General features: G+C 55.2%; 1 protein-coding gene across 1 annotated transcript in view; it reads left to right on the forward strand.

Annotated features, from left to right (window-relative positions):
* The window catches only part of PXDN (peroxidasin), a 35,769-nt gene extending 16,997 nt beyond the window's left edge, over window positions 1-18,772 (forward strand). Inside the window, exons 10-20 of the mRNA XM_024756932.1 lie at window positions 273-429; window positions 3,043-3,151; window positions 3,710-3,867; window positions 4,901-6,404; window positions 9,031-9,165; window positions 9,473-9,681; window positions 12,092-12,212; window positions 12,389-12,521; window positions 14,284-14,394; window positions 15,276-15,601; window positions 15,718-18,772. Of these exons, the coding sequence (XP_024612700.1) occupies window positions 273-429; window positions 3,043-3,151; window positions 3,710-3,867; window positions 4,901-6,404; window positions 9,031-9,165; window positions 9,473-9,681; window positions 12,092-12,212; window positions 12,389-12,521; window positions 14,284-14,394; window positions 15,276-15,395 (2,757 nt within the window). The 3' untranslated portion in view covers window positions 15,396-15,601; window positions 15,718-18,772. The remainder of the gene's footprint in view (window positions 1-272; window positions 430-3,042; window positions 3,152-3,709; window positions 3,868-4,900; window positions 6,405-9,030; window positions 9,166-9,472; window positions 9,682-12,091; window positions 12,213-12,388; window positions 12,522-14,283; window positions 14,395-15,275; window positions 15,602-15,717) is intronic.
* The last annotated feature ends 3,168 nt before the right edge of the window (window positions 18,773-21,940 follow it).

A 21,940-nucleotide genomic window follows, 5' to 3' on the forward strand; every position in this document is an offset into this window, starting at 1 on the left:
CTTCTGTGGCCACGCCCCGGCACGCGCACCCCAGAGATCCAGGGACGTCCCAGAGTGAGGTCTTAAGCTTTTCTGGGTCTTTTGCAAGCAGGTGGGAGAAGTTCCTCCCCTTGAATTGGCATCGGGCGAGTTCCTGCCAGCGTCGGCGGGTCTCAGCACAGCCACCGTGATGGATCCATGAGCGAGGTCCTGGCAGGTGGTGCCCCTCTCCAGGGTAAATGCCTCTGCTCCGCAGTCTGACCCCTCTGTTTCTTCCATTTATCTTGCTCCAGGACGGGGTCCAGGTGACAGAAAGCGGGAAATTTCACATTAGCCCCGAGGGCTTCCTGACCATCCACGACGTGGGGCCTGCAGACGCCGGCCGCTACGAGTGCTCGGCCCGGAACACGATCGGGCAGGCAGCGGTCAGCACGGTGCTCAGCGTGCACGGTGAGCCCGCGGCACTGACGCTCCCCGCGCGGCCGGAGGCGACCGAGGAGAGCAGGGAGCTTGGGGGTTCGGGTGTTATCTGAAGACAGCACAGCCCAGCCTTGCAGGGAGGTGGGCGGGGTCCAGAGAGGCACAGCCGTCCTTCCTCCTGCTGCTGTAGCCTCTGCAGGCCGATTTGGTCGTGCCCTTGGAGATCTTGCCTCGCTCTGGGTTTCCTGGTTGGTTTAGTGGTCACCCAAACCCCCTCAAGTTCTACAGCATGTCATTCACAGTCATCATTTGGCAAAGCACAGACGTAGTTACTGCTGTGAAAGAATCCCGGCCCCTTCACTCTGTTCTCTCTCTGTTCTGGGTGTGTGTGGCCTTGTGCGGTCCTGGTGTGTATTAAGTCTTCATTTTAAACCCTCGAATAATCAAGGACCGTTCCTTTCCCTGGATCTGGTTGGTGGCCCTAGAGCCAGGTGGACCCTGGCTCTGTGCCGGCCTGCAGAGCTCACTCAGGGCATCCCGTCCAGCCCCACCATCTGGTCCATCCAGGTGTCACCTCCACCTTCCTAACACACTCCATGTGTTCTGGGCCAACAGGGTAAAATGCACAGCCTGTAGCTTTGCATAAAGTCTTTTTAAAAAAATATTTTACTTATTTATTTGGTTGCGCTGGGTCTTCGTTGCAGCTCGCGCACTCCTTAGTTGCGGCTCGCGAACCCGTAGTTGCAGCGTGCACGTGGGATCTGGTTCCCTGACGAGGGATTCAACCCGGGCCCCCCGCATTGGGAGTGTGGAGTCTTTTAACCACCGCTCCACCAGGGAAGTCCCCGCATAAAGTCCTACAGTTCGACCCAAACCTGCACTTTGTCTCCAGCGCTCTCTGTGCCCCGCTTTCACCTGCCACCCCCCAGCACAGAAAGCCTGAGTTCTCAGGTAACAGAGCCTCCACACCCAGGCCCCTCCTCTGGACGATCCCCCAGTTCCTCCTGCAGGAAACATCCTCCACCTGCATGTGCATTTTTGCCTTTTCCACTTTAATCACCTAATCTGCCTTCCCCGAGGACTGGTGAGCCTCAGACCTGCCTGGGTGTGGTTAATTTATATGCCAACACCTCACACCCCGTACTGCACACTCCCTGCACGGTGCCTGGAGCCTGTGGGCACCTGCAACCAGCAGTAAAGACGAGACTGGATACCTTTTTTTTTGAGGGGGGAAATGTTAAATGACCTTATTTTCCCATTATATTAGAGCGTGAAGTGATTATAAATTAAATCGGTGAATCTCCTGACTTAGAAACAGTGTTTTTCTCAATTAATGTTTATTTTTATACTTGAAAAGTAATGTTACTTTAACATGAATTAGTTACACATGAAGTTTAAAAATAATCTCCCACCCGTAATCCCACTCCCCCAAAATAACCACCCTGAACATTTTAGTGAATTTCCATTACCCTTTTTTCTAAGGCATATAAATAAGTGTTTTTGGATTATTTTTCTGTGATCATTGCTTGAAGAAAAACAAAGTCAGTTTAAATCATTGGTAGTAATGAAATATTAGGGTAATACAATTATGTAAGATTGTTCTGTCCATTTGTCTAACACATGGCATAAAAATATTAGCTTCTAAAAATTGGTAAATTGGGGCTCTGTTTGAGATCGGTGTCAGGAGGGCGTATGTCCCGGTCTGGAGGGGGGTGTATTCCAGGAGGGAGGGGTGTGTATCCCAGAACCAAGTGAAGGCAACATTTCAATAAGGACATTTTCAGCCATGTCAGATTTTCTAGAAGGTCGAGTAATTTGAAGGAAAAGGATAACGTTTATTAAAATGCGTGCTGTTGGTGACCTGGCATGAGACATTTTGGGAAATAAAGATAAAAGATGAGTTGGAACAAGGTTATTTTATTTAGCAAACTCTGAACTCTAGAAAAATGTCAATATTAAGTGAAAAAGGAATGAAAAGAGGAAAGTAGAGAGGGAGCCATAGCTTCATAGGTGTCAGGTTTATCCGAGTGTGCCTGAGTGTGCGTGAAGATATGTGCACGCATGTATGGTTATGTGTGTGCATATATGGTCACGTATCTGTGTGCACATGTGGTCGTGTGTGTGTGTGCGTGCCCCCATGCACACATGTTGGGTGTAAGAATGTCTGATCCTTCCTTGAGGGGATAGGGTGAAGGGAGAGCAGAGTCTCGGGAGGGTGGGGGGGCTGAGATCCAGCACCCAGGCAGGTTGGCCTTTGACGGGAGGAACACACAGAAGCCACTGGAAATTAAAGCACCACACTCTCCGCCCAGCAGGGCTGCTGCTCTGGTGGGTGGGCCTGAGTCAGCGCCTCCCCTGTTGGGGGATGCTTTGGTAGAAGAACTTCAGTGTTTGAAGTTACAACTACCTTGTCCTTTTATGGAGTATCCCATGATTTAAAAAATTAAGTGTCTGCAACTTCCATACAGTTTGAAAATAGCTTCTCGTAGAATTTGTGATGAAATAACTTAAGGTTTGGTGTGAAAAGTAGAAATAACATTGGAGAAAAGCATGCCTCAGTCTAAGTGACATAGAGTCTAGACACTATTCTCTGACTCGCTTGTGTGCACGTTTTCCGGTGACGTGCGACCTCGCATTTCCTAGTTCCCGATGTCAGTAGGAACGGGGACCCATTTGTAGCCACATCCATTGTTGAAGCAATCGCGACGGTGGACAGAGCCATAAACTCCACGCGGACGCACTTATTTGACAGGTATTTGCAGAGGCGGGTGGGGCTACAGAGGGTGATTCTCGTACGCAGTTTTCACCTGTTTGATGGGAACAAAACACTGTTTTAATTTGAAAATCATAAACAGTGTTGGTGTTAACTTTGCTGGGGGCTAAGATAACAGAAAGATACTCCTTTCCAAGTAGAAACTGAACTATGATTCACAAATAGAACATTTAAAAAAAATTTTGACTCATTATTTTGGCTTGTTACTCAGTGATTTGGCAAAAACAAAATATTTCATAAGCCCTTCGTGCATTTGTTCATCTTGGCAATTCTAACGTGTCTTTTCTGCATTTGAACTGAAATAGTATATTGGTGTTTTTTTCTATTGACGTAATTAATTATTTGTTTTTAGTGTCTTTTGGTTTTGTTCGTTTGTTTTGTTGCCTTCCGCTTGGGATGAGTAAGGTACGATACCTTGTGTCTGTAGAAACGTAGCCACAGAAATATTTAAGAGCGATAATTCTCCTTCGGGCGCGAGTGACCTTTGTTCTCAGTCATCTGTTCCGTTCTTCCCTTTTCTTCCCGAACACCCGCTAGCCGACCCCGCTCCCCGAACGACCTGCTGGCCTTGTTCCGGTACCCACGGGACCCCTACACTGTGGAGCAGGCCCGGGCCGGGGAGATATTCGAGCGGGCACTGCAGCTGATTCAGGAGCACGTGCAGCACGGCCTGATGGTGGACCTGAACGGAACGAGTCAGTACCCGGGCGGGGTCCACACCCCGCAGATCCCTTCCCCATGACGACGTCCAGCCTGTCGGGCCCGGGGTCTGTGATGATCGCGGTCACGTGCGGGTTGCCTTGAGCTGGGACAGTCCTGTGGCTCCCCAGGTCTGATGGGAGACCCAGCGGTGACCTGACATGTGCTCAGCACGGGTGGTCGTGCTGTCCTGGCCCCCGGGCTCTGATCATCGGGGCCTCTGGACCAAGGAGAGCCCCTCGGAGGCCGTGGGTCCAGGTTGGGGCTGTTAGAGAGGATGCTGATGGAGCCCCAGCAGGTGCTGCGCAGACGGTGAGGGTGAAGCCACCCCCTCCTCTGCCCGCTGCAGGGGCCCCGCCCGTGAGCCTCTGCAGGGCCGGAGGGGGATTAGCGCCCAGACAGCGTTTAGGAGGAAGCGTTTTCCTTGCTGGCCCTTCAGCCGTTCAGGACTTCTCAGGGCGGCTGTGATGGAGCAGGCGTGCCAGCCTTGCCCTTCTCTCTGGGGAAGCGGGAGATGCCAGGCTCTCGGGTCTGAGCCCGACGCCAGATGGCGACGGCAGCCCAGTGTCCTATCCCTGCAAAGCTCCTCTCTCGTGCAGGCCTCCGGCGCTTGTGTGTCTGACTGCTTCTCCCCCAGCCTGGGAAATTTCACCTCCGTCTCTTTACTGCTTCCGTATGTGGGTGCTGAGGGCACTGTCCTCTGCAGAGGGGAGCTGCCACCTGTCTTCTTTAAACGTACATGGGAGTCGGTCCCGAAGGGAGAAGCTAGATGCATGGTGGCCACCCCACAGCCGTGTGGGGAGCGTGGGGAGCCCTAGGCGCCGGGTCTGGGAGAGCTTGGAGCGGGAGCTGGTGTGCCAGGTCCTTCCCAGACTTTCCTGCGGGAGCTTCCTCACCTCCCTGCTTGTTCTCTCCCGGGTCCCGGCACTGCTGTTTGGTCCGGCAGGCCCAGCTGGCAGGGGCCCCGGAACAGCGCTCGTGCCCACCTGGTGCCCGGGCTGCTGAGGCGTGTCTCTACCTTCTGTCCAGGTTACCACTACAACGACCTCGTGTCCCCGCAGTACCTGAGCCTGATCGCCAACCTGTCAGGCTGCACGGCCCACAGGCGTGTCAACAACTGCTCGGACATGTGCTTCCACCAGAAGTACCGGACGCACGACGGCACCTGCAACAACCTGCAGCACCCGATGTGGGGCGCCTCGCTGACTGCCTTCGAGCGCCTGCTCAAGGCCGTGTACGAGAACGGCTTCAACACGCCCCGTGGCATCGACCCGGGCCGGCACTACCACGGGCACCCGCTGCCCATGCCCCGCCTGGTGTCCACGGCCCTCATCGGCACCGAGGCCATCACCCCGGACGAGCAGTTCACCCACATGCTCATGCAGTGGGGCCAGTTCCTGGACCACGACCTGGACTCCACGGTGGTGGCCCTGAGCCAGGCCCGCTTCTCTGACGGGCAGCACTGCAGCTCCACGTGTAGCAGCGACCCGCCCTGCTTCTCGGTGGCCATCCCCCCCGATGACCCGCGGGCGCGCAGCGGGGCGCGCTGCATGTTCTTCGTGCGCTCCAGCCCAGTGTGCGGCAGCGGCATGACGTCACTGCTCATGAACTCCGTGTACCCCCGCGAGCAGATCAACCAGCTCACCTCTTACATCGACGCCTCCAACGTCTACGGCAGCTCCGAGCACGAGGCCCGCGCCATCCGCGACCTGGCCAGCCAGCGGGGCCTGCTGCGCCAGGGCATCGTGCAGCGCTCGGGCAAGCCGCTGCTGCCCTTTGCGGCCGGGCCGCCCACCGAGTGCATGCGCGACGAGAACGAGAGCCCCATCCCCTGCTTCCTGGCTGGCGACCACCGTGCCAATGAGCAGCTCGGCCTGACCAGCATGCACACGCTGTGGTTCCGCGAGCACAACCGCGTGGCCGCCGAGCTGCTGGTGCTGAACCCGCACTGGGACGGCGACACCGTCTACCACGAGGCCCGCAAGGTGGTAGGGGCGCAGGTGCAGCACATCACCTACCGGCACTGGCTGCCCAAGGTGCTGGGCGAGGTGGGCATGAAGATGCTGGGCGAGTACCGTGGTTACGATCCGGGCGCCAACGCTGGCATCTCCAACGCCTTCGCCACGGCCGCCTTCCGGTTCGGGCACACGCTGGTCAACCCGCTGCTACAGCGGCTGGACGAGAACTTCCAGCCCGTGGCGCACGGCCATGTGCCGCTGCACAAGGCCTTCTTCTCCCCGTTCCGCATCGTGAACGAGGGCGGCATCGACCCGCTGCTCCGCGGCCTGTTCGGCGTGCCGGGCAAGATGCGCGTGCCGTCCCAGCTGCTCAACACGGAGCTCACCGAGCGCCTCTTCTCCATGGCGCACACCGTAGCGCTGGACCTGGCCGCCATCAACATCCAGCGCGGCCGCGACCACGGCATCCCGCCCTACCACGATTACCGCATCTACTGCAACCTGTCGGCCGCCCACACCTTCGAGGACCTGAAGAACGAGATCAGGAGCCCCGAGATCCGGGAGAAGCTGCAACGGTGGGTGTGGGGGGGGGGGCAGCGCAACGGGGTCGTGGCCCCTGGATTCGAGTCTCTGTGCAGCCTCGGGGGCGGGGGGCACGTGGAGACGGGGAGGGGGCAGGTTGAGGCTTGACTTCAGAGATGAGGGGCCCCGTCCGGCGGGCCTGATGGGAGGGCTGCGGAGGGATGAGATCATCGGGCAGGACGAGACTGGCCCGCAGGCGCTTCGGGGAAGAGTCCCTGCTGCAGCCTTGGGAGCCGGAGTACCAGCCCTTGGCCCCGCAGGATGGGCGGGCCCCCAGCTATGAGGCTTTGTCCGGAGTCCTCTCCCTAAACCCGCTATCCCCCAGACCCGGGCCCGTCGCCACGTCCCCTGCACCCCCGTCCGTCACAGGCAGCAGCCTCCCCCCTCCTGGGAGAGGGCTCACTGGGCCGGGGGCACGGAAGTGGAGGACGCCCAGCGCGCGGGGCAGGGCCCCTGGAGACCCCCGGGCAGCCCCTCCTCCGTGGGCCCGCAGAGGCCAAGGCCGGCCCTGTCAGGCCACGAGGGGCTGGGGTCTGGCGGGACAGGGCTTCCTGCCTGTAGCGGCTGCCTCCTCCCCAGAGTCTCTGCGTCCAGATCGCTGCTTAGACAGGGTCCTCACGACTCCCCCGCCCCCGCCCCTCTCGTGTCCAGTCTGCCCTGGCTCCTTAAGTCCTGTTTTTCTCGTTAATTGTTCCAGTACCCGCTGGTCACTGTGTACTTACAGTATGTTTTCCCATTTGAAAGAACGGCTTTAAAAAGGAAAACTACTTTTCTGTAAAGGCCCGCTTGGGTCATTTTCTGGACTCTCCTGCTCACTAAGAGGTAAATCGCTAATGCTTCAGTCACACGCTTAACACTGCAGTTCAGGCGTGTTCTCTTTAGGGCCTGGCCTGTGCCTTCCGGAGAAAGTGACTTTTACTCGTAGTTTCTCGCAGGTTGTGAATAAGTGAGCGTCATGCTCTACAGTTTAAGATGTTCCGGTGTTCGTTTACATAACAGTGTCAGGTTGCCTGGTACATAAACGCACGCTCCCCCGGTACAGAGACCTTTGTGGTACGGGCTGCTCAGCTAGGGTGTATGGACTGTCTGTATTCTTTATGCTTGAATATCCTCTGTTGTTCTCGTCCAGACTGACGAGATCACTTTCCCGGTGTTTCTTTCCTTTGCCCAGCGTCTGTCAAAGCCGTCTGCTCTCCAGCTCAGCGCTGCTGGGGGCTGGGGGCCCTGGAACTCAAGTTCCAGAGACCCTGGGGAGGCAGTCAGTGTGATCCACCCCCAGGAGAGTCACGCGTTTACCGGCTTCTGCGTCAGGCCTGACTCACCGAGTGGGGATGAGACAGGTGCCCGGGCAGAGTGACGACACGGGACAGTGGGTCCCAGCTGTGGGACAGTGACGCTGTCAGGGAAGAGAGGCTTTTAGACGGGGCTTAAGGGAGCGTGTGCTTGCACCTGTGTTAGTGGCATCCGATCAGATCTTTCCATTTCTGGGTGCACAGCGAGGGGGAAGTGTGGCCTGTGCTGGGGGGCTGTGAGCAGGAGGGTGCCCTGCTTCGGTCTGGGGTCTGCGGGGCCCACCTGTGTGGCCAATCACCCAGGGGTGGGGGGCAGACGGAAGGGGGCCCTGCCCAGGAACGGGGTGTCTCCTTTGGGAAAAGCCCCTGCAGGCAGAGAACCAAACTCACAAGGCTCTTTCTGACTGTGTTTCCATCTGAACTAAAGTTCAGTGTGAACGTCCTCGAACTTGGATAAAGTTCAGTGTGAGCGTCCTTGAACTTGGGGAGAGTGAGGATGGCGTGTCCTCGGACTGAATGCCCTTCCGGCAGCTTCGCGCTCACCCTGCTCCTGAGATGGGGAGCGCTGAGGACGGCCCGGCACGGCCCTGTCCGCGGTCAGCACCCCTAATCCAAGCACGTGGAAAAGGCGTCTCAGTTACAGGACGCACTTAAAAGGTCCAGTGGAGCTTTGGGTGGCAGCTGAAACTAAGCCATTACCATCTTCCCAGGGTGTCAGGAGAGACCAGATAAGAATGATGTCAGAGGAGTCGTCAGCTCTTTGCTTGGAAGCATTTATTTCTAAGGAATTGGAAGAATTTGATGAAAAAGTTTGTTCTTGAACATTCAGACCTTGCTGTCTTAGTCTTTTGTGTGATTCCTACTTAGTAAGTAGTTTCTTCAGAGCAAGTATGTTTTCAGTGTATGGTAGAATCCCAGTATCGTTTTGAAAACGTGTCTTTAGCTGTGTGTGTAGCTTATTCTTCATATGTATGAATGACAAAAACACTGAAAGGGTTTACAGTAAATGTCAAGTTGTCTCTAAATAATCAGGAAAGGTGTGGTTTTAATTTCCTTCCTTGTGTTTTCTTGGCTTCTCTAAGCTTTGTCCAATAAATATATCTGTGTGTGTGTTTTATCATGCGTATATAAACGGGAAGTAGGAACATATCTCTAAAACATAATGGATAGATGCTTTAAAGAAATAAGGGGGTTTTACCAAGTGAAGACCTGAATAATGTCAAATAATGACAAAGAAGCCACGAGGGTTTTATTTTCCGCTAGTTGCTCTGCTCTTCACCAGGTACGGCTTTGCTCAGTGAATTTAAGGCTCTGCTTGGTCTCATAGGTTGTACGGCTCGCCGCTCAACATCGACCTGTTTCCCGCCCTCATGGTGGAGGACCTGGTCCCCGGCAGCCGCCTGGGGCCTACCTTGATGTGTCTGCTGAGCACGCAGTTCAAGCGCTTACGGGACGGGGACAGGTAAGTGCAGACGCACCTGCCACCAGGTGACTCGGTAGGTGGCCGTGTGCCGGGCAGTGCTTCTGGAAGTGGCCTGTGCTGGTCCATCAGAGGAGCTGCCCCTGGTGATGTCAGTGCAGATTTCTTGGTCTTTGTTTTTTGAGTGGCTCACAGTAACGTTTGAGTCCATTTTTAAGTGATAACCCAATTGAACCCACTTACGTCTCATCGCTGGCGAAACTGAGCGTGAGGAATATTTTAACCAGCCCCCTGGGGCTTTTGCGTTTCGTGTTTTCCCTGAGCTTTGCTCTCGTTCTGGGGAACGCAGGTTGTGGTATGAGAACCCGGGGGTCTTCACCCCCGCCCAGCTCACGCAGATCAAGCAGACGTCGCTGGCCCGGATCGTGTGCGACAATTCAGACAACATCACGCGTGTGCAGAGGGACGTGTTCCGAGTGGCCGAGTTCCCCCACGGGTACAGCAGCTGTGACGAGATCCCCCGGCTGGACCTCCGCGTGTGGCAAGACTGCTGTGAAGGTGGGCGTCCCGGGGCCCTGCCGCTCGCCGGGGTCCGTCCTCCTTCACCGACAGTTTGGGTGGAAGCTTAATGCCCGCTAACGCACGGGCTGGAATCAGCACAGCAGTGAGAACACAAACGAAACAGGCGGCTCTAGGGGGTCGCTAAGTTCTGGAGTATCCATACTGAGCAGTACTATAGAACCTGAGGATAATCAAATCATGGTTTTGAAGAATGTGTAATGCCAAGAGATAGGAGTTAGCAATGAGAACTACTGAGTAAAAGAAACAGACAGCAAAACTTGAATGAGCTTAGCTCCCAGCTTTTCTTTAAAACCTATCCCACGTCTGCATTTGATGGCCTGCCTGTCTGTCCCCGCAGATAAAATAGGAACAAGAATCAGATCGCAAAGCTTGCCAGACATCAGATTTAACTTTAAAACTGCGTGCTGTGTGTTCTCAGTGTCCAGAAGAGCTTGTGTAAGCAGAGAAACGTGCTATAAAACACCTCCTGAGGAAGTGGAGGGTGTGACAGGCAGCTGCGCGGCGGCCTCACCCAGGCACCTGGGAGCCCGTGAAGGTGGCGGTGCCTGTCCTGCCGCCACGGCTGTTTCTGGACGCGCCGTCCAGGCGGCTCCTACACAGCATTCCCGAGCCGGGTCGTAGCTAATCTCGACTGCAGGTTCTCATTTGAACATCATTTTGGTTTTATTCCGACTGTGATCAGAGACCCAGGGAACATTGCAGTGGGGGGAACACTGAGGACCCATTCTGGGTAACCCCGCTCTTGTGGTGAGGAAATGGGGCCCCGAGCCTGGGGCAACACCACGGGCCACCCAGCCCCTGCGGGTGCGGTGGGCAAGGAGGGCCCAGAGCCCCGGCCCCCGGCCCTCCGCCTTCGGCTGGCGATGCCCGTGGACACCAGGTGCAGAAACCAGATTTCTTTTGCACCTCGTTATTTCCGCAGGAATAGCCCTGGCCAGGTTGTTCTCGCTAGTAATTAATTTTAATGAGCTGTTATTTTCATTAGTAAGTATTGAAATCTGGGTTGATGTACGTTCTGTGTGTGAGTGAGCGTGTCTGATGTGGTTCTGTGTCTGTGGCTTCTCTCTGTGCGTATGTAACTAATGCATGGACTACGTAATATGTTAAATATATATATAACGAATACGATTTGCAACGTTGTAGGAGAATTCACATGAAAATTAAAATTTCGCTCGCTACGTGCCCAAGTTTCCAAAGCATTAATTTCTCATTTTTATAGCTGTTGGGAACTTGGTGTGTTTTTTTCTCGATTTTTTTAAAAAAAATATTCTGACTAGTATATTAAGGTCGCAACAGTTTTCCACACACATGGCAGAGAATTTGATTCTTGTGTTTGCAGTTGTTCTCTTTGAAAATCATTGGAAAAAGCCAGTCTTTCTTTTCAGTTACAGAATCTTCATTTTCTGATAACTTTACCAGATAGATTCCCTGTAGCTGCTTAGAAGGGAACAGAGACAGGTTTTCTGGTTTTTGCTCCAGAAACCCGAAGTCCTCTGAGAGCCTGAGTCTTGGATCCAGGCTCTGTCGTCTGTGCCACAGCCCAGAGCCTTTTCTGGCTTCAGCTGGACGGTCAGAGGCTTACGCACTCGATGCAGTTTCTGACATCCTTTCTTCTGGATTCTTTTCCTCTTAGAAATAGCAGGCATAGCCCTCAGCTGACAAAACTTAAAGAATGCTCTATAAGCTTTATCTGTTTTTATTTTAGTCCAGAAGCCATATCTAAAAAGTGGCAGAAAAAAAAGTTATGGTTTGACAGAACCAAATGTCGGTAGCTGTTATCGACACCTCAGTGTTTATAAAAGACTCACGGGCTTCCCTGGTGGCGCAGTGGTTGAGAGTCCTCCTGCCGATGCAGGGGACACGGGTTCATGCCCCGGTCCGGGAAGATCCCACGTGCCGCGGAGCGGCTGGTCCCGTGAGCCATGGCCGCTGAGCCTGCGCGTCCGGAGCCTGTGCTCCGCAACGGGAGAGGCCACAGCAGTGAGAGGCCCGTGTACCGCAAAAAAAAGACTCAACCCAAACTTTCTTAAGCTTCATCTCTTAATTGTGTATTTGTTTAATCCAAGTACGAAACCTGCACACGTGAGAAACCTAAGAAGCTGCCCTTGGGAGGATGCATGTCTTTTTCTCTTGAGCAAAGTCAGGAATTTCAGCTTCTCTGTGAGGACTGATGCGTCACGGAGAGGAAGACACACACATGCACGCACTTTTGAGATCACTGTAGAAGTCACTGAAATAGTGCCAACAACTCCTGTGTGGGCAGCACAGCAGGCACATGCCCCACCCGGAGGAGGGACTGCGCGAAGGACAGTGATACTTGCCGAACTGTTCTTAACGTCCCCTTCGTGGGACTTGAGACCCTAACGTGTCTGTGCTTTGCCCGCAGACTGCAGAACCCGGGGACAGTTCAACGCGTTTTCCTACCACTTTCGAGGCAGGCGGTCCCTTGAATTCAGCTACCGGGAGGACGAGCCAGCCACGGATGCGGGGCCTGGGAAGATGCCAAGGTACGGCCGAGCCACGCCGGGACCTGGGACCGTGCACCCTGCCAGCTGGCCCTTGGGTGTCTGTGGGGGGTGTGCCTCAAGGGCACCCATGCAGCCACTCCACGAACCCCGCACTCGGGCCCGGGAGCCACACATCCTTGGCTGTGTCCTGAGTCTCCCTTGCTTCTCCCAAGCAGAGCCAGGATGCCCGGGACGAGGCCCAGTAACGCCTCGGCCACCGCCTTTGAGCGCCCACCAGTAGCAGGGACCAGCGACTTCCGGGAGTTTGTCCTGGAGATGCAGAAGACCATCAGGGACCTCAGGAAGCAGGTTGGGCGCCCCCATCCTCACCTGCCCGGCCCCTCTCCACCCTTGGGCCTGGTGTGCGTTTCTCCTGTGATGGTGAAGGGAAGGTGCTGCCCACATACCCCTGGTCCTTGGCCCGGGAGCTTCCAGGGAGGTCACTTTAGTCTCTGCCCTTCTTTCTGGCTCGGCTCCAGCTGGGCCGCATTGAGCTGCCCTTGGACCTCCTGGGACCGGGGACCCTCGGCCGTGGGCTGCCCACTGGCGCGTTGGGTGAGGGGCGCGGATTCCCCCCAAACACTGGCTGTGAGGGGCTCCGGGTCAGGGCCACGCAGAATTCAAACCTCAAGTCTTGCCCAAAGCCTCCTCTTCAGGGATGACTGTTAAACCTCTGCTCCCAGGGGGGGATCAGGAGGTTTTGATGGAAGTCGGGTCCCCTTGGGTGCCAGAAGGGCACTGGCACATCCGTGCTCCGGGGTTCTTCCCTGGGGGTCTGCAGGGTTTGCAGACCTCCGCACCCCGCCCCTGCCATGTCTGCACGGGGGTCTCAGTGTGATGTCACCTAAGTGGGAGTGAAGAGTGAGATCTCAGGTTAACGGGATGCATGCAGAAGGTCCCAGAGGGTCCCAGTGAGAAGGGCTTCTGATGCTGTGGAACATTCCAGAGACAGGCCTGCGAGTGGGGGATCTGTGGTGCAGGCCACGTCCTGCTTCTGGGGTCTCGGTCCACGGGCTTGGAAGACGTTTGCATCTTCCGGGGAGAAGTGCGCTGGCTGCCCTGCATCTGCTCTGTGCTTGCCCTGTAGCCGCTCCTCCCGCCTAGGGGTCTGGGGACACAGTTGACAGCCTCAGGTGCTAACAGACTCGCCACTGTTGGGGGGCGGGGGCAGGGGGAGGGCTGGCCTGCCCCAGCTGGCCTCCGGCTGGGTTCGGGGCCCGGACAAGAAGCCCTTTGTCTGGAGCTGGAGACAGAAAACCCAAGCAGACCCTGAGCTGACCACACAGCATGCCCAGGGTGGGGCTGCACCCTCGGATGAGTGTCCAGGGCCAGACGGCTGACCCCTGACCCCTGAGAGTCCACAGGGAGCGGCAGAGGCCTGGTCGCTCTGCACACATGGGTCAGGCTGACCAGAGACGGGGGATGCAGGACGGGGCGGTGAGAGGCTGGCCACCCCACGCCCGGCGGTGCCCATCCCACACCTTGTTTATGAGTCAGTTGAGACTCGGAAAACCCGAACGATGGTGGGCTAAATAAACGAGGTGGAAGTTTACTTTCCTCTCACGTATCCCAGAGGGAAATGGGCCGGGGCTGCCGGACCCTCCACGGTGCAGAGGCCCCAGGGTTTCCAGCCCCCGCCACCCTGTCAGCACCTCCCTCCCAGCAAGAGGGTGGCCCCAGGCTGGGGCCGGTGCGTGTCAGGGTCAGCAGCCGGTCACAGCCCAGAGCTCCTTTGAGAAGCTGGTGCAGAGTGCTCTCGTCACCCAGTCCTGTGTCGCACTCTCTCTGCTTCTTTCTAAGGTTTCTCTTCTCTTCTTTACCGACTACTCACCGAGCTTACAGTCCGTGCACTTCTGGCCTCAGACACGCGGAGGTCAGGCTGTTGTCATGGAGCTTTTGGACAAACAGCTCCCAGCTGCCTAACGAGTAAATCTGAGGCCCCAGGAAAGTGCTTTAGACGTTCACCGCGGTCCCCGTTCGTCGTGAGGCATCGTTTCAAGTGAGGGAGCAGGTGCGCGGTACCCACGCTGCCCGCCGCGTCCCGGTGACCGGCGCTTCTGCTTTGCCGCAGATAAAGAAACTCGAGTCTCGGCTCAGCCCCGAGTGCGTGGATGCGGACGGCAGCTCGCGCGCGGACGGTACCACGTGGAAACGGGATCCCTGCACCGTCTGTGAATGCCGCGTGAGTGTGGATGCCGCCGGGGACCCGGGCAGGCAGCAGGGCTGTCAGGGCGCTCCACTGTGGGGTCCCCTCCCACGTCCCTTGAGAACTCAGGGCTCTTCCCCCGGAGCCGTTGCTGAAGGTCGACACGGACATCACTGCCTGCCCCTGGTCAGTGCGGGGCTGTCCACACTGTTCTCGGTCCTGGAGCAAGTGGACCGAGGGGGCAGTGGTGGCCGCAGGGGAGAGGGGCCTGGCCGCTGCCCAGGCTGGGCGGGAGTTTTGGGGCGGGGTTGGGAGCCAGGACGGGAGGACAGCGGGCGGGTCGGTGCACATGGGGACGGGACTTCGTCCCCTGGCCCTGGAGGAGCAGGGGTCCGTCCGGTGTCCCTGGTGGTTGTCAGGTTTGGGCAGAGCCTTGTCCTCCCAGCTCCTCTCTGGCCGGACCTCCTCCTGGTTGACATGTTGCTGAAGGTCGACACGGACATCACTGCCCCTGGTCAGTGCGGGGCTGTCCACACTGTTCTCGGTCCTGGAGCAAGTGGACCGAGGGGGCAGTGGTGGCCGCAGGGGAGAGGGGCCTGGCCGCTGCCCAGGCTGGGCGGGAGTTTTGGGGCGGGGTTGGGAGCCAGGACGGGAGGACAGCGGGCGGGTCGGTGCACATGGGGACGGGACTTCGTCCCCTGGCCCTGGAGGAGCAGGGGTCCGTCCGGTGTCCCTGGTGGTTGTCAGGTTTGGGCAGAGCCTTGTCCTCCCAGCTCCTCTCTGGCCGGACCTCCTCCTGGTTGACACCCAGGGACGTGATCCCGGGGTCCCCAGTGGGAGGTCAGAGCTGGGGGTGGGGTGAGATGCAGGGGCCGGGTCCCCAGGACTGACGGGCTCGGGCGCCGTCTCTCCTCCAGGACGGGCAGGTCACCTGCCTCGTGGAGACTTGTCAGCCGGCTGATTGTCCAGCACCTGTGAGGGTCGGCGGGGCCTGCTGTCCTGTCTGCCCGGGAGACTCCATGGGGAAGAAGCCCTGAGTGCTTCTGAGCCCTGAGCTTCCCCCTCGTCCCCTGGAGAGCGAGGCCGGAACAGGCAGTGCGGGGGACAGGGCACAGCGAGGCCGGGATGTCTCGGGGCCACGGCACGGAGCCGTGTCGGAACTCGCCCAGGGGGCTCAGGCCGGAGTGCTCGCCAACAGACCACGGAGCAGACACGTGTCCTAACTTTATGTTAGACTTCTCAGGTTTTTATTTAATTTTTTCTAAATGAAAAATTGGTGCTACTATTAAATGCACGATTAAATCATTTAGGCTCCTAACTTGATTTCACCTAATGTCACCGTTTCTTCTCAACTGAAAGTTAGTCCCGCCTGGTTCTGGTACCAGGAGCTTGCAGAGTGGAGCCGCCAGAGGAGGGACACGGGATTGGAAAGAAAATCAGTCTCTGGCACACGGAGCAGTGTCTGCGGAGCGTGTTGGGTGACTGGTCTGGGCAGTGAGCACATCCCCCAGCCCCGGCCCTCGGCAGCTCCCAGGGCATCACCTGGACCCACAGGGCGGATGACCCCGCCGCCTGGAGCAGCAGCCCGTCCTGCGGCTCCCGACTCCTTCGCCCGGGATTGGAAGGTTTTTCAGCCGCGTTTAGAACAGGTCTGCGTTCACCTGTAACTTGCACGCACGCTGGCTGGTGTGGACCAGATGTGAAAACCCTCCGCTCCACACCACGGTACCTACTGACCTGCGCGGCCAGCGTTAGCCACGGCCAGCGTGTGCTCTGTCCCACCAGAGCCCACGGGAGGGCCACAGTGCTCTAGATGCTTCTTCCAATGGGAGGATTTCGAATGTTGGGAACTTTCTCACTTCAGGTTGTGTGAGTACCTTGAAGAAAAACAACCAATCCCTATACCTCATTTCTGTTTCACAGCGTGTGATGTTCGATGAAATTTCGCCCACGCTTTAGTTTTAGATACATCAGAAAAATCATTTCCACTCTGCAAAAGTTCTCGTAGGATTCAGTGAAAAGCAACTTCCATACCTCATGGTCTCCGTCTTTTTAACTGACCAAAAACCTCCCGTCTTGTTCCAAATACAAAGTGGTCTGTGTTCTGAGAAACATGTCCCTGGACGTCCTGCTCAGTTCCGCAGACCTGAGTGTCCACAGCGAACCGGGTCCTGTGCTGGGCGCGGATACAGCACCCACCTGCCCTTCCCCCAGGAGACCCTCGAGGACCCCGGCCGTGTCGGTCCGAGGGGCCAAAGCCTGTGGCCCGTGCGGACCTCTTCACGGGGTGGGGGAGGGGAGGCAGGGCTCCCGCCAGCATCCAGCAGGTAGTGGGCAGTTTGAAAGCCTGGTTTCAGCCCAGCACAGGCCTCCTTCCCGGCCACAGGAGACCCCAGTGCCAGCCCTGCTAACATTCCAGCCCGAGGACTCGACAGCAGCTTACACACGGTCGGCTTGAAGTCTGTCCTCACACATCACTAAGTGATCAGTAAAAACTCCAGCGTTTCACGGGCACGGGACTTCTTTTGAACTAATAACTCACACTGAATAGATAACCAAATCTTGGAACCAATCTCTATAAGCAGAAAACGGATAACTTTGTCTGAAAGTTGATGGCTGTGTAAGTTGCTCAGGTATAAAATCCCGCCTTCTGGAGTGTTCTGGTGTCTGAAGGTGCCTGGGAGGTTTATCTGTGGTTTCACGCAGAGGGTGGGTTTAGACAGGCAGCCTAGCATGGCGTTGTCTGGCCCGACAAGGCTGACTGTGATTCACAGAGAAGTTCTGCGGTTGCGGTTGCAATTGGAACGTCTGCAGAGTCGGCCGTTTGATGAGGTGGTGGGAGGGGCCTGGACACGCCTCCAGCCCCGTGGGGAGCTGCGTGTACATATTCCCTGACTTTTCTAACCCTTTGCCAGGAGCAAGTGCCTTTCTTCTGTTCATTGTAATCAGTCCGTCACCAAAGAGCCGTTTGCACTATGTAACGATGCCTTTCAGTTCCAATAAATGGGCCACATTTTCAAACGGAGAATGGGTGTTCTTCTTTTCATGAGCCGATCCCAGAGGCGGGTCCCCGGGGGAGCCCAGGGTCTCTGCATGGACCACCATTCATAGAAAAAAGTGAAAAAGGAAGAAAAACAAGGGGATTAGTTAAATGGAGGCTATCCTCCCCTGTGGCTGGGATGCTGTCCTGTGGACAAAGCTGACCTCTGTGTTGTGAATTTTGGGCAGGTTGGGGGCGAGCTCCCAGGAGAAACCTCCAGCCCCTACCCCACCCCCGAGGTTTCTGGCTCTGTGGCCAGAAACGTGTGACCGTGTGACAGCTTTCCAGCCCCTGGTGCCCTGGGTCCAGGCAGGAGAGAGGATGCCGTCCTGAAGGGACCTGGAAGGGATGTGAGGGTGTCTTTGCAGGAGCTGGAAAAATCATGGCTCTTTATGGAGTTATCACAAGAAGAAAATTGAAAGGGAAAAATTCAGTACTGAAGTTTTTGAATTTGCCAAATCAGTTCAAAATTCGTGATGAGACACTTGATCTTTCACGATCCTGCCTCACTGCAGGCAATGCTGAGTCTGAATCGTCTGGTGCTGGCTGTCCTGGGGAGCTCGCCCCGGTCACAGGGGAAGCTGAGGGATTGCGCGCAACGACTCAAGCAGCTGTCTTTTCTTCGAGTGACAGATGTCGTGTTACGTACGTTTTTGTGTAACGTGAATAAGCTCCTCCATGTAGTGTTGGGTACTTGAGGATCCCCATGAGCTGGTGCTCGGGAAGCAGGTACCCAGGTAGAGTGGCTACAGAAGGGCGTATGGGCCGCAGGTTGATAGACTGGACGATGTGGAGGCCAGGCTGTGGACCCGGAAACGGGCCTGCCTGGACTTCCTCTCCCTCCCCCAAGACCCAAGACCAGCACCTGTGCCATGTGCCGGCCACACCTGGCGTGCTGACCGCACCTGGGATGGATGGCGGCCCCCTGGCCCATGGAAGGACCATCAGTCAGTCTGAGCTGGGGGGTGGGAGAGAGCAGTCCCCCTTCGGCCAGATTCTGAGCAGGCACGGTGCCCTGACCACCTCCCCAGGGGACCCAGGGTCCACAGTCCATTCCACTCGGCTGGAGGCCGCCTCTGCCAGAGGCTGGGGCCCGAGGTGCAGAGGTTCATGTCACCTGGCCCACCTGCAGCTCACTTGCTCTCCACCTCTCAGTCAACAAAAGACAAATTAAATGAGGCGCTTTCCTGGTCAGAGGTTGACCCAGGTCAACACAGGTCCGGGCATCCTGTACCATTTCAGTTGAAACGAAATGGATGATGTAAAGCTGGCGAAAAGCGTCTGTATCTTGCTTTAGAAAATGAGGAGAGGGGGAAAATGGTGCAGATGAACCGGTGTGCAGGGCAGAAATAGAGACGCGTGTAGAGAACAAACATGGACACCAAGGGTAGAAAGCGGGGCGGGGGAGGGTAGTGGGGGTGGGATGAACTGGGAGATTGGGATCGACATGTATACGCTAATATGTATAAAATAGATAACTAATAAGAACGTGGTGTATAAAAAAAATAAACTTCAAAAAAAGGAAAATGAGAGAGATCGATATAAAAACAATCAAGAGAGGGATTCTGAGATAATTACGGTAAAACCTAATTTCTTGATCTTGGTGCTTTTCATGAGTTTCTTTACAATAATTTATTAAGCTGTCGGTTTACTTTTAGGTAATTTTTTGTGTATTTTATTTGATAATAAAAATCTGAAGTCATTAGAAAGATATTTAAAAATTAAGCAGTTTTAACAGTTGGGAAGCAGGGAGATATATGGGACCTCTCTGTACCTTCCTCTCAATTTTGTTGTAAGCCTAAAACTGCCCTTAAAAAAATAAAGTCTTATTTAAAGGAAAAATGAGGAGAATGTATGGAAACATTCCTCGTGCCTTCTTAAAATATTCACACCTGTTTCCTGTGGGCAAAATTATGTGCTCAGTGACATAAATAGTTGTGTTTTGTTTGCCAAATGATTTGCCAAAAGATTCTTCCTTATATGTATATGCATAGCTGATTCACTTTGTCATAAAGCAGAAACTAACACACCATTGTAAAGCAATTATACTCCAATAAAGGTGTTTTTTTTAAAAAAGAAAGATTCTTCCTTGTGCTTAGAGAATGACCCAAAAGCAATTTTTAAAAAAAGTATTTTCTGGCAGAGTTTCAGGAAGTCATCTGAGTATGTTTTTTCTGGTTTTACCACCGCATCACCATCCACAGCTGTAGCCATGAGACCCTAGAACCTTGGAGACAGATGGGGGAGCAGGACGGAGCACGTCAGCGATTGGGGTGCGGAGTCCTCTGTCCCCGAAGCCACCAGAGCCTTGCATTTCCCAAATGCCCACCATGGACGGTTGGGAGCCTCGGCTTGAACAGCTAAATGGGTTGTCCTGTAATTGCAGAAGAGGGGAAATGGGCCCAGAGGCGGGGGACCTGCACCAGGCCACCCGCAAGTGGAGGGCAGTCCTGGGGCCCCCTGCAGCCAGCTTATCCCAGGCCTGTGTCTGTCCTGTCCCGTAGGCTCCTCTGAAAAGGCTCCTTCCCGCTGTGCGTCCCTTTGGGCTGCCATCCTGTTTTCTTTAAGCGGCTACTTTGGCAAAGGCCCTGAACAGACCACGTTCCTGTTTCCTCAGGTACTGAGTGTTAAGGTTTCATGCTTGAAATCTTCTAGTTGTGGATTTGCCTTCTTTTATGCTAATGGTAACAAATACTCTCAGACCCAAAACCTGGAGGCGTTGACAGGGAAGCAGCGTGTTTGAAGTTGGAAGGTTCCAGAGGCTCTAGTTGTGCCTATTTTAATGTTTGTGGGATTTGTGGAAAATAGCTCAGTCTTATTTGCTCTTTCAGTGTCTGGATTTCTTTCTCCAGAGACGGGGTCTCCAGAGGAAGGAAGGCCGCCAGAACGTCTCCGTGGTCTTTCCCACGGCAGCCTTACCTCCTGCCGTAAACGTTTCCCTAACTTAACAGAGTGATCTCGAAGTCAGGCTTTTTTCCCATTATAACTCTGAACATCAGCCTGAGGCTGGTCTAGTCGGTTCTGCCAGGAAGCCCCGTTTTTCAGAAATAGCTTCTTTATGGGCACTTTGGTGTTACTGGGGAGGGAGGGGACTGTCCCTTTGTCGCTTGCAGGGACTGTTCAAGGGTAGAACGGTGAGTCCGGTGTGGCTTTTCTGTGCGGGAGGTTTGGGGAAGGAGGGGGTAGGAATCTTCTGATTTTCATTATAACCTTCTTTCCTTTTCCAACATTGAGCATAATCTTAAGTATCATGGAAAATGTTATTTTTGATGTGTTTTATCAAAATCGAATCTCTCTGTAATGGTTATTAACCCTCGATTGAAAGCCCTAAACTTCGGAGCTGCATGACGTCATTGTTACATGCTTTTCCCATTAGCTTCATCCTTCCTGGCACCCAGACGAATTCTCCTGTTGTTTTGTCTTTGAGCAAAACAAATCAGGGTACACAAACAGAGCCTCTGCTGGATGACTTAATTTGCAGCTGTTCTCACAGGAAGTCCCTGGAAAACATTGGTGTTTGTGTTCTTTAAAAATTACGGCACCAGAAATTAACTCAGAGAATAGCCACGGTCACCATTTCTTGTAATCGTGATTCAGCGTGAGTAAAGTGAGAGGGGACGGGATGCTGGTGCCGCCTTGGCCGTGTGTCCACGGAACATCTCAGCCGGGCTGGGTCTCGCCTCTGCTGCCCGTGGCCCCACAGAAGTCGGGAATCGTGGACCCAAGGCTCAAACCCACTTCTTCTGACACTGAGGCCAGTACTGTTCTCATTTCACCAGACTTAGAGAAAATGAACACCTACGTTGAATTAACACTTTGATTCATGCTGTGCTTCACCCAAGGTGCTGCTAGAAACGCCTAATTCATTGAATGTTCCTCACGTGGGGGGACGACATTCTGTAACTTCGGGAATCTGAATGCTTGAAATACGGTTTCCTGTTCGTGCTGGACTACAGACCTAACCACGCTTTCATTCGCTTACGGAGACCCTGCGCTCGGGGCCGTCCGTGCGTGTGTGTGCGTGTGCGTGCGTGTGTGTAGTTCACACCACCTGTTCCTGCTCTGCAGACAGCTGGGGGGTTCATATCAAGTGCCTAGCGCAGAACCAGGCTCTAACACAAGGGCCATAGGAGTGCGGTTCTCTTTCTGGCCACTTGGGCACGGCTGTGCTCCTGGAGACGTCTCCGATCCCCCAGGTTCCACATTTAGTTCTCAAAATAACAATAAGCAGCGACTTGTGTTTTCATGCCGACAGGAAGAAGGAAGAGGTGCTGAAATACTTCACAGGCCCTGCCTGAATTTAAAGGCAACAGTTTGCACGAGAAACTCCCTCACTGGACTCAGAATATTGTGAAACGAGAGGCCAACGGCTGACACCCCAGGTCTTGCAGAGGCCGGGATACACCTGGACACAGCCTCAGCCCCCAGCCTCCTTCCCGCGTGACTGAAGCCCGCTGCCCTGCCCCGTGCCCCTTTCCTGCTTTTGTGTGCCCTTGTCCTTACCCTCCTTACGTGAACCATTCCCGTGCACCCGCTGCCCAC

This window comes from Neophocaena asiaeorientalis, unplaced genomic scaffold (assembly GCF_003031525.2).
Source record: "Neophocaena asiaeorientalis asiaeorientalis breed wild unplaced genomic scaffold, Neophocaena_asiaeorientalis_V1.1 scaffold703, whole genome shotgun sequence".
Classification (NCBI taxonomy): domain Eukaryota; kingdom Metazoa; phylum Chordata; class Mammalia; order Artiodactyla; family Phocoenidae; genus Neophocaena; species Neophocaena asiaeorientalis.